The sequence below is a fragment of the Lonchura striata genome, chromosome 2 (genome assembly GCF_050655825.1).
Source record: "Lonchura striata isolate lonStrDom1 chromosome 2, ASM5065582v1, whole genome shotgun sequence".
NCBI classification, from domain to species: Eukaryota; Metazoa; Chordata; class Aves; order Passeriformes; family Estrildidae; genus Lonchura; species Lonchura striata.
The window spans coordinates 14,694,449-14,712,657 of record NC_140704.1 but is presented as its reverse complement, the minus strand read 5'-3'; the positions used below and the strand labels follow the sequence as shown (position 1 = coordinate 14,712,657).

At 39.9% G+C, this 18,209-nt stretch overlaps 1 protein-coding gene across 3 annotated transcripts in view; it reads right to left on the bottom strand.

Annotated features, from left to right (window-relative positions):
- The window catches only part of KIF5B (kinesin family member 5B), a 33,836-nt gene extending 17,049 nt beyond the window's left edge, over positions 1 to 16,787 (bottom strand). For all 3 annotated transcript variants that reach the window (XR_014950640.1, XM_021542972.3, XM_031503806.3), the window contains exons 1-11: positions 16,432 to 16,787; positions 9,111 to 9,198; positions 7,475 to 7,548; positions 6,930 to 7,034; positions 6,474 to 6,522; positions 6,137 to 6,192; positions 5,938 to 6,025; positions 4,416 to 4,540; positions 2,844 to 2,948; positions 2,304 to 2,449; positions 399 to 547 (exon numbers count right to left, since the gene is read on the bottom strand). Coding sequence is in view for 2 of the 3 variants with exons in the window: in XM_021542972.3 (XP_021398647.1) it covers positions 399 to 547; positions 2,304 to 2,449; positions 2,844 to 2,948; positions 4,416 to 4,540; positions 5,938 to 6,025; positions 6,137 to 6,192; positions 6,474 to 6,522; positions 6,930 to 7,034; positions 7,475 to 7,548; positions 9,111 to 9,198; positions 16,432 to 16,557 (1,111 nt within the window). In the remaining variant the exon portion in view is untranslated. The remainder of the gene's footprint in view (positions 1 to 398; positions 548 to 2,303; positions 2,450 to 2,843; positions 2,949 to 4,415; positions 4,541 to 5,937; positions 6,026 to 6,136; positions 6,193 to 6,473; positions 6,523 to 6,929; positions 7,035 to 7,474; positions 7,549 to 9,110; positions 9,199 to 16,431) is intronic.
- Positions 16,788 to 18,209: the final 1,422 nt, after the last annotated feature.

The following is an 18,209-nucleotide window of genomic DNA, read 5'->3' as shown; positions in this document are numbered from 1 at the left end:
AAATGAGGGCAAGATCTTGTGATATTGTTTTGAATCAGAAAACCAAAAGAGAGGAAACATTTTACTTAGTTTCTGCACTTACAAATAATATCAGTTTATCCCCCAAAATAAATTTTTTTGAATGTAAGTAACTCTAGTCCTGCTAGAAAACCAAGTGTTGAACAATGTAAAAGGAATACACCTTCAGACATTTTGGTCATAACCTGATTATCAGAAGTTATTTCAGCTGCAATAAAGCAAAAAAATATCATGTTCCAAAGCTGACTTACTACTGTAGCTTTAACATCCTTATTACTGCCTTGCATAGTGCTCTTAGCTATATCTGGTAGCCTGAAGCCTATTTCAGTGTGTGTTGGCTTGTCTAAAGTTTGCAGAATAATAATATAACTGCTTCTCACCATTCCTCCATCTGTTGAGCTCATTTTCCAGCCACTGTATGGTGTTACGCAGAGTCTTGTTTTTCTCTTTTTCCTTCTCATACTTTTTCTTCCACTGTTCTGCAGTGAGCTCCACATTGACGCAGACCGTATTTTTAATGGTCTTTGCTCTACACAGAGAAAGCAAAAAGCTCTGAAACTTCATTTTCAAATAAAGGAATTAAAGGCTACTAAATAACATGTTCACATTTCACAAGTGAAAACAAACATTCCCATCTCTTCCAAAACCTTATTTCTATTCCCTGTCAAGTTACTATTCTTTCAATTGGATTGATAAAACTGTCAAAGGACAGAGCAACACAACTTTTAAAAAGCTGAGAAATCTCAAGCTGATTGAGTTGGAAAAATTAAGCTGCATACCTTCATCTGAAAGAACTGAGGTCAGGACAGCTGTACACAGTTTTGAACAAAAGCATAGTATTCCACATCTAGCAAACACTGTTCAATGGAGAGGACACTTCTAGCATGCAAACCATCTGTCTTATCTAAGAAACAAGCTCATTTCAACCAGAAGTCCCATTACTGGATCTCCACTAACCAAAAAGGTGTTACAAGTTACTTAGGTAATGGCAAGTGTGAGTCTCTATCTTCAGGTGAATTCCATTAAATTAGGTTTGGAGACAAAACAACAGACACTGATAACATATTCATAAAGTAACATATGGTTTACACTATAGTGCCATACTTCACTTATTTCAGTAGTTTCCCTGTTTGATCTTCTACTACTGAATATCCCACTCCAAAAAAAGCTTAATGGCAGTTAAACATCTCCCTTGCCCTGCACTGACTCCTGTAAGTACCCTTCTGCAAAATCTTAGAGAGACATTCCTACGAAAAGAGATATGATTTTCTCTTGTATTATATGAATATTACATAGCCTTCAGTTCCTACAGCTGAGAGCTTCAGCATAAATTTGATATCCCTAGGAAGTTGAATTATTATGCTGGACTAACTGTAGTGGCTGAGACAGGAATGCACTCTGTTAACTCCTGAAGACATCAAGAGCACAAGGCAGTGAAACTACATAGCTGCAGCTGGAAGACATTTTCCAGTAGCTCATTCACTAAATAATAAAAGGAAAAGACCTCCTACCTTCTAAAAGGAAACCAAAAATCTCCACTAGTGCAGAATGCAGTCATTACTCCACACTCAATATTTATATTCTGTCAGATTTCTAATCTGGTCTATTTTCCATAATACAGAACTTCTCAGAGAACACCAGAAGGAAACTATCTTGTTGGACTGAGGTGGAAGAGGTACACTAACATCAAAGACCAGATGGACTAGCAAAACATTGACTGGTTTTCTAATGTGCTCTGCTAAATGGTGTGATTCAATCTAGGGGTCAGGAACTGGAGTATAACAGAGCAGCAACAATAATACAATGGTAAAGAAAAACTACCAACAAAGTACCTAACTGGAAATAACTATGTATAAATTCAGTTAAAAACGACACAGGAATTCACAAGTATAACTTCAAAGTTTACTGGACTGTTACATACAGACCAGAGAACAGGCTCTCCTGGCAAATAAAGGATTCAACTTACCAGGGAAGAGCCCCTTCCTACCTTCTTTCACTTCAGGGAGGGCAGAGGATAGGAAAGTATTTGTAGCCCTCCAAGATTTTACGTTAAACCACAATTTGAACAAAATTATATGCTTCTCCTGAAAATACAGTCTTCAGGATCCTGGCTGGTTTAAGGATTTTTATGTATTACGGGACAAGATCGATCACAACACTTAGCCATGTATACACTGAAGAATTACACAAAGAAAGTAAACATTCTCATTAATTTGGTTCAGGAATCTTAGAGCAACTTATTTATTTCTCAGTGTGCATTTATTCCTCTTAAGTCATGTACTCACCTTTGGCCAAACAGAAGAGTAGATTTAGTTTCAGATTCATTGTAAGAAGATGGAGAACAGCAAATAACAATAGTGGTTCTGCAATTACCCCCTAGTGAATCTTGAAGGATTCTGGTCATTTTGCTATCACGATATGGAACATATGTCTACCAAGGAAGAAGTTAAATGATCAGTCATGTATTTTCAGACACATTTAATTTGCTGAAATATGAACTACACTTTTGCTAGGTATGACCTCATTAGAAATACATTAAATTCTACTTTAATTAATTAATCATAAGACTGAAGTTCCATTAGATGACAAAATTGTATTCCTATGTTTGGTAACCTTTAGAGCACAAAGAAATTTTCAGTATGATGCTCAGATCCCTCAGCATTAAATGCAACTCATTAATCTTTACTGTCAATACAGTACAAAAGTAATGGCCACCTGCAATGCACTGGCTCATATCACTGAGACTGGTAAGAATTTCTGCACAGTATGTTCAGAGATGCAAACTTTTAACCTTTAAGTAAAAAAAGACAAAAGAGAACACTTACACTGCTTTCAGCCAGGGCTGAGATGACATTTCCAAGAGCAGACAAAGACTTGTTGATGTTCTTGGCCTCATCCAGCACAGCACCTTCTGCTCCAGTTTTACTAACCTATACAACATTTCAGGACATTACTAAATGCATCATCAAAAAATACCTTCAACATTTAAGAGAAAACTTATGTAATTTCAGTCTTCCTAACTTTATGAGGTACACATAAGCAAACTCTTAATACTATTTTCCCAATTCATTATCAATTTCTCATTAAAAACTCAGTGTCTGAAGATATTTCTCATGTTTTTAACTAAAGTGAATATTCTCCCTGCAAAGTGCACCTTTTAGTAGCAGAAAAATGCATAGTTAATAATTTCTGTCAAATTAACAACTTCAAGTTTTTTAGAGTCTGTAAAAAAGATTTTTTCCTTAAAAGTAAATAAGCATTAAAAATAGTTTGTCCATAAATCATCCTTAAAACCAAACTACCTCTCCCCTTTAAAAACCCTAACAAAACAAACCCTAAAACCCAAACCACATACCACTACTACCCCTGGAAAATACACCAGAAAATCCTCACATGCATAAATCTGTGAGAACACATTTTAGAGGCAGAATCTGACCTACATGAGTGCTCTAGGAACTTAAGTAAGTAGCACAGACATGAAAAAATCTGACCTGATACCATTATATTTACCTTGCCTCTTTTGCCTCAAGGGCTGAATTTGACTTACAGTTCTATAAATCTCCTTTACTGTTTCCACCAAGCTGTGACCATGACTACAATTAAATAATTCTTCTTTCCTGTCTATAAACTGATACAAGGCGTTAGAAAACCCCAAGTATTTCAAAGGGACTGGGGAAATGCACAAAAGTTAAGTTTGAAACACAAAGGAACTACAGAAAAAGGAGACCTGCAACCCAGTCCTCTTCTTTAAAAGAAAAGAAGACACTGACTAAAGAAACACATTTCAGAATAAATATAGCATCAGACACAACAAGCAGGTCATAGAACAATGATGTAAGGAAAAACAACAGCAAGCAGAAATGTCTGAAAAAACTGGAGGCAAAGATAGGGATAAACCCAGAATCTAAGATGAAAAGAATGTCAGAAATCCAGCTCTTCTTACAAGACTAATTACAGTATGTATTTCCTTCCCTGCTTTAAGCTACTGATATAGGAAAGCAAGCTGTCAACCAGTGTTAATCAGATTTTCAAATTAAGAAACTTGGCATCACTACATAGGAAAATCCAGATATTCCACAGCCATAAAACTTTATTCCTGTACCTGGTTAACTCATACATCTGTAACACTTTTTTTTTTTTGCACTCTCAGATACTGAAACTGAACTTTGTCCTCTTTCCCCACCCTAGTCCAGGTTTACAAACTCTCACCTGTAGAAATGTGGATCAGGTTAAAGTGTCTAACAGCCAAGTCAGCCTAGGATTCAGAAACCATGTTTAAACATCAAAATTAACATACCTCAGAGATGACAACTGAACCATCAGTATTATAGTAATGTAAAATACTTGACTGTAAAGAAAAACACTGTTTCAGAGCAGAAAGAGAAACTTATAATTACCTTCTCACTACCTGCCAAGTCCACAAGGTAAAGTTTTCCACTTAGTTTCTGTTCTGTTTGAGTATTCTCTTGTTTTACATTAATAAGAAAAATACTATGACTTCGGGAGCTGTGTTCATTCATATCTGTAATTCAAAATAAACACGTCAAAAAGATTTGTACAACCAGTCTCCTTTAAAACAATACCTCCCCACAGTGCAGCAAGAGATCCAAAGCTAACAAAGCTGTATAAATCTCTCAATAGCAGCAGACCTAGAGGCAGCAAAACCAATGGTATAATCTAACTGGGTAAGAAAGATCCAGTTTTCCCTTGGGCTCCTTTTAATATCACATAAATTCACTCATCAGGTTTGCTAGCTTCTCAACCATGGATTTCACACATTAATTTACTTTATTAGAAGAGAAAGTATATTTAGGTCTTCATAGGAGAGTCTTTTGTAGACTTCCAGGGTAACCTATTTAATCCTTCTCTGAAAATTTTAACTGGCCACAGCCTTTCATTCTGGTCTTGTACTGCCTCCTCTGCTGTGAAACACTAAGAGAAAACAAGGCTTGTTGAATTTAAAGTTTTATTTTAATCCAGTAAAAAATTTAATCTGAATGAGAACATCTGGCCATTTCTTCTTCCTTTTAAGTATACATCTCTCACAATTCTAAAAGTACCAGCTTACTGATGTTAAAGAAGCACAGAACACAAAATAATATTCTATCCAAATTTTCTTTGTGCAGTCTCCACTTGAACCTTTTTACTTAGGAGCAATGAAGCAAAACCACAAGACCGAAATTCCTTAAAAGGAACATATTTCTTTATTTTTATCCTTAACCTAAGAAATGAGAAGAAAATGTTTGTATTTTCTTAATGACTGTATAATCCTTCTTCCTGAAGAACTAAATAAACACAGAAAGATTGTGAAACATCCTCAAATTCGCTCTGAAACTTCTGACAGTCACCTCAGTTGCTAAGAGCTCAAATCTTACTTTGCACGCACCTACATCTTCCCTTGTCTTCTCTAACCCCCTCTGTCATTTCCACATCCTGCCGACTGTGGGAATTTGCACACCTACAGCATGGCTCCTTGCAACTCAGTTGCATGCTACAGCAAAAAATCTTGGGATGCTGCTTAAATCTGCAGCAGGTCTGAATTCTGATCAGCTGCTCTTAGAATATGCCACAGAATGATCAAATTGTAGACAAGCCACACTTACAGATTTCTAGGTTAATTGAAATAAATTCCACAAACTGGGATTTTGCACTATTCCTAAAGCAGAACTACACCTTTTTCTCCAGTGATGCATAGTTCCTCACTGACTACTTACTTTCTCTTTTCAATCCCAGTCTAAGAGCAACCTGATCTAATCAGAAATGAACTCAAATACTTGTTTCTGAAGTGAAACTGCTTATGCCAGACCCTTTCAAACACCTGAATTGTTTAGCTTGCTATCTGTGCCTCACCTACTTTTTAAAGGCAATACCAGAAGCAAATTAATAAATTGCTAAAAGGAAACAGAAGATGACACTTACTTGTAACTGCTACGTGTCGGTTTGATTTTCCTTCATCTATAGTATCCATTACTTCTTCTGGACTACATACAAAACGCTCTGTGCAACCCTTTGAAAGAAAAAGGAAGGATTGTGAAAAATAACACCACGTAAACAAGACACAAGTAAGTGGTGCACACTAGAGGAGTGAAAGATGAAAATACATCAGACTGATGCTCACCTTTACATAGGGAACTCTATTTTTGTCCTCATGAACAGAAAGATTGGTCTTTGAAACTGGAAGAGAAAGCATTCCAAAGTTAAGGCAAAACTGAATACAATGCATGCCCGAGTCATAAATGGTACCTCTCAGCAGCACCTGACAAAAACTTAATGTGTGAGAAAGCACCACCACTGCAGCTTTAGTAATATCTTACAGAGGACCTCCATGCTTTCCCATTATGACGTACCTTTATCATGCAAAGTTATTAGCACAATGAATATCTAAGTAACATAAAGGGTTTTTCATGTCCCTCCAGAATAACTTATTTTATAGTTCATACAAATAAAAGTCTTACCGTCCAAAAGGTCCCTTATTTTATCCAAGTATATTTCAAAATATGATACCTAGAAGTAAGAAGAGGAAAAGAGATACATCAGAAGGCAAAAATGCTTTGCTTCTTGATCACGAGAATTCAGTATGATTACTATGACCTCCCACACAACACTACATCCAGCTCAAGTTCTTAAGGCTGAATTAAAACACATCTTTAAGAAGAAACTGTTTTGATCAGAAGTTTCAATCACTATCAGCACTGCCACAGGTTATCAGCATAGCTTCCATCAATGTTTACCAGAACAAAATGAAAGTTTTAACATAATTCTTCTTTAGGAAAAATCAGTTACTTAAGTAATAACTCGAGTTATCAGGTTTCCAAGTTACAGATATTTTAAACAGATATAGAATATCCATTGAAACACCGAATACCTTTGAGTTTGAATACAAATTAAAGTAAAAATGAAGAAAAGTTTACCTTAATATGAAACTCAAGATTCTCATCCATGGAGTAAATATAATTAAAAATATCTTGCACTATTCTTGGAATAATGCCCATTCCATCTGGGTCATGAAGCTTCCCCTTAACAGAAAAAGATAGAATGTAACAAAAAATTCATACTCAATCCAGCACTACAAACAGTATTCAAACACAAAACATCTGGTTCAGTTTAACAGACAAAATGCTGACGAGTATGATGCTTTTACTCCATGAAGTGAGCCCCACTGTTCCCCCAAAGTGAAAAGTTCCACAGTTCCCCAAAAGTTAAAAGAACAGCCTCAGAACTCTCCCAAACTACAAGTGAAACTATGCTAGTGATATTACTCCTCTGTTTCTCATCCTGTTACTGAGCATGAAAAAACCCCACTCTAATTGCCGTTCTCAGTCCTAAAAAAAATAATGGGATATCAAAATGTTGCAAGAAGAAAACAAGCTGACATTTTATTTCTACAAAGCAAAGACTATTATGATGAAAAGACATGACAGTGACAGAAACAGAAAAATATTTTAACATTTCTTACTTCCATAGTGTGTGTCTTTCCAGATGATGTTTGCCCATAAGCAAATATTGTACCATTGTATCCCTCAAGCACATCTAAAGGGAAAGAGTATTTTCATTAGTGTTGATTTCCTTCTTCTAAAAATAAGTTGAATTAAATAGAATGCAAGCAAGCAGGTCCTAAAATGCCCAGCAAATTAAATCACTCAATGTTTGGGAACCTTGTGCTAGAGTTAAGGGAAGGGAGGGTGTTCATCCCTATATCTTTTAATGCATTTTGCCATCACTGACAGTGTCTTAGAAGTTGGCTGATTAAAGCACCTGTTTCTTCAACCAGAGAAATCAAGACTTCACATTTAGGAAAAAAAGGAAATTGATACAATTGCCACGCTGAAGAGGTGGTCTTTGATATCTCAGAAGAAACCAAAAAGGAGAACTCCATCATATTTTCTGCCTTCAGGGAAGTTTAATTGTCCAGTTGTGATGACAATGAGTAATGCCCTAAGTGTCAAGTATCTTACTCTTAGGCCATAAGCTTTTATTTCAAATTATGAATGAACCAAGCAAAGTTTTACATTAAGGGGGGAGGGGCTTGTGGGTTGGGTTGTTTAAGTGTAAGTTACTCTAGAACTACATCCTGCAAGCAAACTTTTATTTTCCAAAAACAAGCACAAGGAGATACTCCAAATGGGGAGGTATTTGCCACTCCACCATACTCTTAAATCCATTTGTCTTGCCACTAGAGCTCATTTGCCACTTGATGCAGCACAGTTGAGAAATGTCACACAGAGCTTAGAGTCTTACATGGAGAAGAGGGGCAGTATTACAATTCTTAGCTAAATTCAGTTTTCAATTTTCTGATCTGAGCCTGATTATTGTTTAACTCATTAAAGGGTTAAATACTTGCAGCAGCATGAACTTCCCACAGCAATTTACTTTTCTAATGATGAAAAACACAGTATGCTTACGCAATATTCTGTTGGTATTAATTAATAGTTGGTATTTCAGGGATTTCTGACAAGGCTTTGTATAGCTGTTTTGAAAGCGCATCAATTAGAACTTACTGATGTCCTCAAGAAATTAATCAATTTTATTTTCAGGGAACTAGCTAGTTGTTTACTACAAAAACTTACTGTGCATATCCTTCTTTGTGACAAGACTTGATTTTCTGAAGGTACTAGGCCAAATCTGAGAATTCAGTTTTGGAGAAATTGGACACCCTAGCATCCACAGCAATAACTTATATTTCACAATTTTAATTTCCTCTTGCATTCCTCCAAATGAATTTCTGTATCATGCTTCTCACCAGTAAATTTGGGGGGACATGTGGATAGTAGATGACATCTCAAACTTATTAGTAATAGTCATTATGTTTAATTTCTGACAAATTGTTTTAAATTATCATTGCAGAGAACTGTAAAAAAACCCTAAAACATAACAGGTAAATGTTATCAAATGTTGCAATCAAATGAAACAGCAGGTTAAGCACTGACATAATTTATTAGCTCAACTACAGGATGACTGTATGGTGCTACAATCATGTTGGCACTTATCACACATTCCAAAGATAAAAGGCAGGAATAGAAGTATTCGTTTCCAACACTGAAATCCATACGAATATGAGATTTTCTTATGGTAAATTTGCTCTTCCACCTTACCTTTGACAATCTTCTTAGCACAGTCATTGTATACTTGTTCTTGTGATGTGTTCGACTGGAATACACGGTCAAATATATACGGCTTGGACTGTAAAAACAAAAACAAAACAAAATACTTATCAAAAAATGCTGGAAGTGGAACTGGAAGGTGTTTGTTAATAATTTAGAAGTACTCTACACTGTCTCAGCCCAATCTTCTATTTTAAGCACTTGAAGACTGTAGTGCGGAAATCAGCTTAAATAGTGCTGCCTAAATCTTCACACGCTTACTTACAAGGAAGGCCTTGAATTAAATATATTTGGTTTCAAAGTATTATCTACATAGTTCTGCAAAACTACTCTGCCACATGACCTCAAGTCACTTGATTTACAAAGTAAGCCACTGCCTGGTCTGTACATCTGAGAACCCCTTATTTCTCACCTTCCTTGGTAGTAGGTTTACTCTGGCAAACTCAAATTATTAAAAACATACTCCATGACAAAGTATCTGTCTTGGTAGTATTTCTTGAAAACAATCAAACCAAAAAGAAACATTCAACATAAACTATTGCGCCATATAAGATATACTTAAAATAAAGTTCCCCAAGCAGAGGAAAAGGCGATACTGGGGAAGCAAACCTTTCACAAGACTCATTTTGGAAAAGACTACATGAGGAAGATCTGACAAAATTTTGAGAGGAATGCTGGATATTGCTTTGTTTCAGAGTTCTAAGAAGCTCTAACCCAACAGTTCTAAGCAGCTGACAATCCATTAGGCTATAAATCATTACACTCATCTTACAAAGCTCAATTTTTGTAGCACTTTCAGAGCTTGATTTTGTAGGTAGCCAAGCAGATGGACAAAGTTTACAAAAACCTAGGTCAGTTAACACTGTTAAACTCCCTGCAACTGTTAAGTGTTCCATTCTGCCTAAATTTAATTTATTATCATCCTCTCACAAGGATATTCTGGAATTGCCCTTCCAGCAAAGGAACAAGTATGGCTTCCATCTTTTACCCACACCCATCTGCCTTCCCTAGCCTGGCCTTCCATTTGTCTTTTAATAATATCTGGCACCGTATGAAACAAAGTTTTTTCAGACTAAACACATTTATCTGAGGCCTTGAAATCAGGTGGATGAGCAGTCTCTTGGAAAAGTAATTACAGTGTTCACTGAATAAATATGTTTAAGAAACCACAAGACTCGGTAGGCAGAAGCTGTCCCTAAGGGGCTGAAGTTTGTCAGAACACTTGTTTCACAGCAGGGAAAACACCACCCTTCTCCATTACTCACTTCAGCTCCAAAGACACCTCAAATCCCTATGCTCTACAGGTAGAATTGAGGCCATTAGATACACCAGGAGGGAGCCAACTAACAAGTACCCCTTGAGGTAAGAAAATGAAGACTGAGAACACATTACACAAAAAAGGAAGATCCTGTAGAAAAGATGACACCATCTTTCTCAGTAGCAGTTGTAGTTTCAAAAAGTCTCCAATTTCACAGATATCAATCAACTACACTACACACTGCAAGTCAGTTACACCACAAAACATTAATCAGCTCTGTTTCGTACTCTAGTGCATATTTATATGCACTGAAATAATTCCATTGTGGAATAGAAAATTAAGCTGCAAGGCCTTCACTTGGGCAGTTTTGCCTTTAATTGATCTTGATTATTTATATGGTGAAAGCTGTGAAGCACATGACCAATTTCAATTTCCCTCAAGTTAACAATTGCTGCCAATATACAAAACTTAATAATTTTGGCCAAGAGAATCCTCACAAGGGGTCCTGTTGTCACTTGTCAATTCTTCATCCTTTGCATGTGGAAAGTGGAGTATTTCCTCACACATCCTCATTTTTTATCACACCTGTGAAAATCCCTATTAGTGGCATGTCCCTGCTTCATCATCACTGAGTCAGTATCTAATCAAGTAAGTTTAGACAAGCAGGTTGCAAGATAATTATGTTTTAAGAATGCAAATTACTCCCACTCAGTATGGTTTCACATCTTTGACATACACTATACTATGTCTTATCACTTCTCTTCACAGTCTACTTTCTGCAGTAAACAAAGCTAAAACAGTATTATACGGATTACCATGCCCAGAAAGTCTCCTCATTACCTTTAAGAGATTAATCAAGAAAGATTAAAGTGTCAGATATTTTTTCTGCACCAGATGCCTTTTCTTCCCCAAGCAGTAAACAATCAGATCTAACAATGAGCCGAAGACACAAAGGGCCCAAGCACTACTGTGTGGTGTCCCTAACAGGGTAGTAGCAGTGTCACCAACACAGTATGAGGCTGCTTTGACACACTCCTGAAATTTTCAGAAACCGGTGCTCAAATTCTGTTAGAAATTTAATACACATGGCCTTATAAGTGAGACATAAAATAGCAAGCAAACAAGCAGCACTTTTAACTTCCTCTCTCAGGCTCTTTTAGTTCCTTGCCCAGCATTTCTTTTGTCTGTAGTCAACCACAAGACAACTGCAGCTCCTGCAGTTGCCTTGCACTTGAAGGGACGTGGTCTCACAGCAAAACTTTCCAAGTGCCCTCACAGCCTTCAGAAAGGTGCAGCTGCCAACATGATTTAGCAGTAGTTAAACTGAGTCTTAATAAAGGGATGATGCTGAAGTACAGTTCCATAGCTAACTTAAAGACTAGTTACCCACTATATAATAGGATGCTCAGCCAATCTAAATTATACAAAATTTAGAGTACACGTGAACTTATGTGGAAAAGGTTTTTGTCAACATATCCAATGAAGACTACAGAAAAATCTGCAGTCACAACTACACTGAAAACTTACATCAAAAGTCTGAGAAATACTAAAAGTTATCTCCATAAATGTAATTTTAAAAATCCCTTATTATTATTGCAACTTTCCATAAAGTACAGACTTGGTTTTTCATAAGATCACCTGAGTTTACCTTACTTCTTATGCACTGATATCTGAAGCTAAATCATTAGTAAAAAACTCACTTGAAAAATCAGTAGCATATTTTTCTACCAGAACACAGGCAGAAGCTCTTTAATGTTTTTTACTAGAATGGACAGATAAAATAGTGCTACAATACCTACCCACGCTTAGCCTATTCTTGGTGAAAGGTTAAAGTAGTACATAATGGGCTTACTTTGCCTTTAAGATCTCCATCTATATTAAAGAATGTTCTTCCCATCAGCACAAAATGTGTTACAAGATTTATTGAAAATGGAATAATTTCTGGAAAGTATTATGTCAGATACCTGACTCACTTCTTCCTATTACTAAGCTAAGGTATTGATGCTTTGACACACCTAATCAAGTCTAACACTGTCAAGGGGTGAAAAGGCACAATTACTAATGAGTATTTTAATTTTAGGATAAAGAAAGAGGATTTTCTTCTTGCATTAGCCTCATGCATACAAAAGTGCAGCTGATACAGAACAGTCAGTGAATCTCAGCTTTTTATCCTCTTTTTCTTATTTCTGTGGAAATACTGCAACTCAAGTATTAACTCTTTCAGCAGTTATTTATTGCTCTAGAATGACTAAAACATGTGATTTAACACTGTGACTAGAAACTCAATTTCCAGAACAGAAACAGAATATTTTTTGAATAAAAGTTTCAGCCAAAATTTTTCTTTAGTAGAAAGTGTCTTCTGAAGAGAAAAGCAAGTACTGCTGTTTATAAAAACAGTCACTGAATTTCAGTGAAATTCAGGACAGAAAACTTAGGCAAATATGAGCAAGGTGTTTCTACGCAAGTGGCTCTGCAGCCAGGGAGAAAAGCTCTGCCTTTACAGATTCCTGGACATCGGAATATTCCTGTTAAATCATCACACCACTGTCACCTGAAAAGCACCTTTGTTACTCAACATTTAATGGAATAAATTAAGAAAAAGAAATAGAGAGAAACATTGGAAGAATAGTATTGTTTCAGCTACAGATTGCAATTCCTGATTCATATTTAAAGTTCCACTATAGACCTGATGCCTTTTTTTCCTCTAATTAAACACTGCTTTCTTTAAATAAGGTAATTAATTTCTTGAATTTATACAGTCCAGTACAGTCTTCAGCATTTTTCTTTTGGAAAACATACTACTAAAAGCTGCAGTCGTACCAAGTGACTTTCATTACCTGATTCTAACAACTTTCTAACCTAGCCTTGTGTCATTTACAATCCAACACTAGTTTAAAAGACAATGAAAAAAGAAAGCCAAATGTCTCAAGCTCTTCCCAGGATTACAGAGGTACATCTTAAATATGAAAATAGATAAGTAGGCATGATTCTTTCCTGAAAGCCATACAAATGAGGAACGGACAATTATCATTACCAAAATCCTTTTGGACAACAATGGCACACTACCCATTTCTGTGCACATCCACAAGGCCTCATCACTGCAGCCACTGGGGAGTGCTGCTTTTGGTTCAGGCTTCAGTTCCAAACCCCAGAGTGTCACTGTATTCAGTAATGTATCTTTTGGGTAGTTTTAAGATTAACAAGACTAGATATAGAAAGTTATTTAAAGATGTTCAGATACATTATGCAGAATTCTAAAGCTACTCAGTTGCAAGCAGCTTTATGTTTGATAAAACAAAGGACATAATCCCATATTAAACTGCTCTTCCTCCTTGTTGTATCTTACTCAAAAGCCTGAAATCCACTAGCAAATTGCTATCAATTTTCACATACAGGTACATTTCTAATGTTTAACATAAAAGTCATATAATGAGTAATCTGTTTTAACAAAATCCTTGTATTTAATTAACAGAAGAAGCCATTAGGAAAAAATAATTAATATACTATTGAGATAGAAAGAAGTCACCTGCAATTAAAAAATTAAAAGCCCTTTACTAGTTAAAAAGTTTCATCCTGTGGAAAGAAAATACTGTGTTTCAGAATCTGCTCTTTAAAGCAGACCAACACCATTATGTCCCCTAAAACTGCTGTTACACACTAGCTACAGTTAAAACTTTTATTTTATCTAACACAGATCAAAATGACTCACTTGTCCAGAAAGACAAAGATGACATTAATTTTGCAGGAGCTAGGAAAAGAAGGGAAGACAGCTAGCTCAGAGATGACAGGGGAATCAAGGAAGGAGGAGGGTTTGGCTATAGTCACTGATTTTCCTCCCCACCCTCCTCCAGAGGAGTCAAACCTGCAGCCTGGGATCAGCTCTGCTGCCTCCCAGTCTTCCCCTCCCATCGACCATCACAGGCAACTCCCAGGATTATTAAGGCAGCCTCCACTGCTCCAGCCCCGAGCCAGGCACCCACGGGAGGTGCAAGTCCTTCAGGCAGCTGAGGGAAGCAGCTATAAAAAACCAAAAGTGGCTCAATTACTGCTCAACAGGCAGCAACAAGGGCAGAAACCAAAGAGCTGAGGTAACCACACACACAGCTTATGGAGGAAGCCTTTCAGACACTGTTTCAGGAGCACTGCTTCTGTTATCCTCCCTTGGGCAATTCTGCAACACACAGAAAGAAGTGGTGCCTGACTACAGGCCCAGGTTAGAGGCTCTCTAAATTTGTAAAAACTCACTCAAGCTATTGAAAACAAAAGCACCAAACACAAGTTATTGTCAACAGTTTTAGAGATTCAAGTCAAAATTTTGAGTATATCAATCTTGTCCTATAGCCATCATTATACAAATACAAAATCAGAGATTATCAAACCTTTATTCAAATTTTGTGAAACAAGACACAAATACTGTCACTGCTACCCCATTTAATAATTTTGGGGGCATCTTCCCCCAAGTTAGACATGGCAAGTCCTGGATCCAGGACAACTAGGAAATCTGTTGTGATTTTTTCCAAGGTGAAATCACCAAGGTACAGCTGGCAACACTAAACATCAATTCTGAACAGAAAGCCCACCTGATCCCTCAGGAACATAATGTCAAATTGTTCTACTCAGATACAGAACTACCTCTGCACATTTTAGATATTCAGATATTTATTTACCTCTACATTTTAGATATTTTAAAAATGCACCTAAAGAATATTTTAGAAATATAAGCTTTCATTTATACGAGGGCTACTGAAGAAAATTTATTTTTAAGTTAGAACACATTAGGGTTTCTACAATGAACTGTGGATTATAAACAGACTATGCAGTGTCACAATGAATGGGTATTTACTGATGAAAGTGAGATTATTCACTCAAGTTATATTTTCCATTTTCCAGGATTGCTTCCTTCCTCTGAGTTTACCTGTACAACCTCAGGAAGAAGTGATGTACTCCAAGATAGTAAGTTGCCAGCTGAAATAAACCCAAATTACCTCATTTCACAAGAATGCTATTGTTCTTGTCACTCCAGACTCATGGAATTCCATATTTTATTGGCAAATTCAGCTGAATATTATCAGACTAAAGCACTAGTATTTAGTAAATCCTATTACAAAAAAAGTATTTTATTAAATTGCCTCTATTGCTTCCTGCAGCTTCAGATACTGTGCAAAAAAAGCTATTATTGGTAGCCTCAAAAAACAAAACATAAACCCCTAAAATTTTTAGACAGATAACTGGTCTCTAAGTTACTTTCAGCAAGAATCAGCAGTTTCTCATGAAATATATTTACACGAAAACACAAATTAAAAGTTAACAAAAACAAAACAAACATTGGGGCTAAAGTGTGTTTGTACAACATCAACCAAACCAGGCAACAAACAACTGCACTTTATTTTTATATTCTAGCTCCACTTTGTAGCTAGCTATGATTCACTGGAGAAAAAGGAAAGGATTATCTTTTCCCCTACAACATCCATAATGTTTTTAACAGGAGACCTTGCAAGGAGACTCCACTTAAAATACACTTAGGAACATGCAGTAAGGCAAATGGTCTGTTTATTCTGATTTAACAACAACAAAAAAGAAGCTATCAGCTGAAGACCGATGTACAGCTCTGGAGCCTGCACTGCCGTTCCGCATTTCTTGCCCAAACTCTCCGCAGACAGCGATCGGGCGGCAGCCCCCACGCGTGCATTTAGCATCTCACAGCACGGCCGGCCGGCCCGGGCAGCGCCCGGCCGGCGGACACTGCGGGACTCGCCCTCACTCCGCACCTCGGCACTTGCGCCTTTGTCAAAGGTCTCCCGACCTGCCCCACCGCCCCCCATACCCGGACCGGCTCACCCCGCCCGCAGCCGTCCCTGCCCCCTTTCCCCTTCGCCTCGGTCTCCAAGGAGGCCGCTCCCCGCCCCGAGGGTCCCCGCCCGCGGGCGCTCCGAGCCCTCCCGCCCCACAGCGCGCCCATCCCCGCGGCGTGACCCCGCCGACCCCGGCCGCCCCCTCCCTCCCTCCCTCCCTCCCCCGGCGCTTCCCGCCTCTCCCGCCCGGGCGGGCCCTCACCGCGATGACGACGGTGTCCTCGCCCTGGAACTTAGCGATGTACTTGTCGCCTCGGGCCACTTCGGACTCGTTGAGGGGCCTGAAGCGACACATCACTTTGATGTTACACTCCGCCGGGTCCGCCATCTTAGGCCGCCGCCGCCTCCGGGGCGCTCAGCTCCGCCGCCGCCAGCTGCCGCCGCCGCACCGCCCGCACCGGGGGGGTCTCGCAAGCCGCCGTGGCCGGGAAAGCCGCGCCCGCCCCGGCAGGAGGGAAAAGGGAAGGGCTCCTTCCTGGCCGCCGCCGCCGCCTCCCGCTCTCACTTCCTCCCCAACATGGCACCGGCCATGGCGGCTGCGGCCGCGGCTCCCGCCCCGCCCCGCCGGAGGGGCGGGCGGTGACGTCACCCACCGCAGCACCAGCCCCGCCCCAGCCCCGCCCTGTGCGCAGGCGCGGCTCCGCCCCCGGGCGGGGCGGTGCCCGCGGGGCCGCCGAGGGCGCGGGCAGGGGCGGGGTTGCCTCAGGCGGGCGGGGCGCCATGGCAGCGCCTGGAGTCGCGGTGCCGCTGGGGTCATGGGGCCGTAAACTCATCGGATCATAGAATTATAGAATCATGGAATCATGGAACCATCAAGGTTGGAAGAGACACTTAAGGTCATCAAGTCCAACTGTCAACACAGCACTACCTGTGGCCCCTAAAGCACCAAACCATATCACCCAGCGCCAGTCCAGATGCCTCTTAAACTCCTCCAGGAATGGTGACTCCTCCACGTTCCTGCACAGCCTGGCATCATCCACACAGAATCAGGCTGGAAAAGCCCTGAGGTCATCCAGTACAATGTATATCAACTAAATGCCACATCCAGTCTTAAATACATCCAGGGACAGCCACCACAGCCTCCTTGAGCAGCCCATTCAAATGTCTAACAATTATTTTTGTGTAACCTGAACCTCCCTTGGGCCATCTTAAGGCTAAGTCCTGTGGCCCTGTTGCTGGTTGCCTGGGAAAAGAGGCTGACCCCCACCTGGCTGCAGCCTCCTTTCAGGCAGTTTTAGAGAGCAAAAACATCACGCCTGAGCCTCCTTTTCTGAAGGCTAATCACCCCCAGCTCCCTCAGGCAGGTGATGGGCAGAGGGCTGCAGGGATGAGGCCGCTGCCGCCCTAGTGAGGAGTGTCGGGCACCGATCTGCACTGCCACCTCAGCTCCGCTGGCAGCTGGTGTCAGACAGGTGACATGGCCATGTCGGGCACCGATCTGCACTGCCACCTCAGCTCCGCTGGCAGCTGGTGTCAGACAGGTGACATGGCCATGTGGGGCACAGATCCGCATTGCCACCTCAGCTCCGCTGGTGGCTGGTGTCGGACAGGTGACATGGCCATGTGGGGCACAGATCCGCATTGCCACCTCAGCTCCGCTGGCAGCTGGTGTCGGACAGGTGACATGGCCATGTCGGACACTGATCTGCATTGCCACCTCAGCTTCGCTGGTGGCTGGTGTTGGACAGGTGACATGGCCATGTGGGGCACAGATCCGCATTGCCACCTCAGCTCCGCTGGCAGCTGGTGTCGGACAGGTGACATGGCCATGTGGGGCACAGATCCGCATTGCCACCTCAGCTCCGCTGGTGGCTGGTGTCGGACAGGTGACATGGCCATGTGGGGCACAGATCCGCATTGCCACCTCAGCTCTGCTGGCAGCTGGTGTCGGACAGGTGACATGGCCATGTCGGACACTGATCTGCATTGCCACCTCAGCTCTGCTGGCAGCTGGTGTCGGACAGGTGACATGGCCATGTC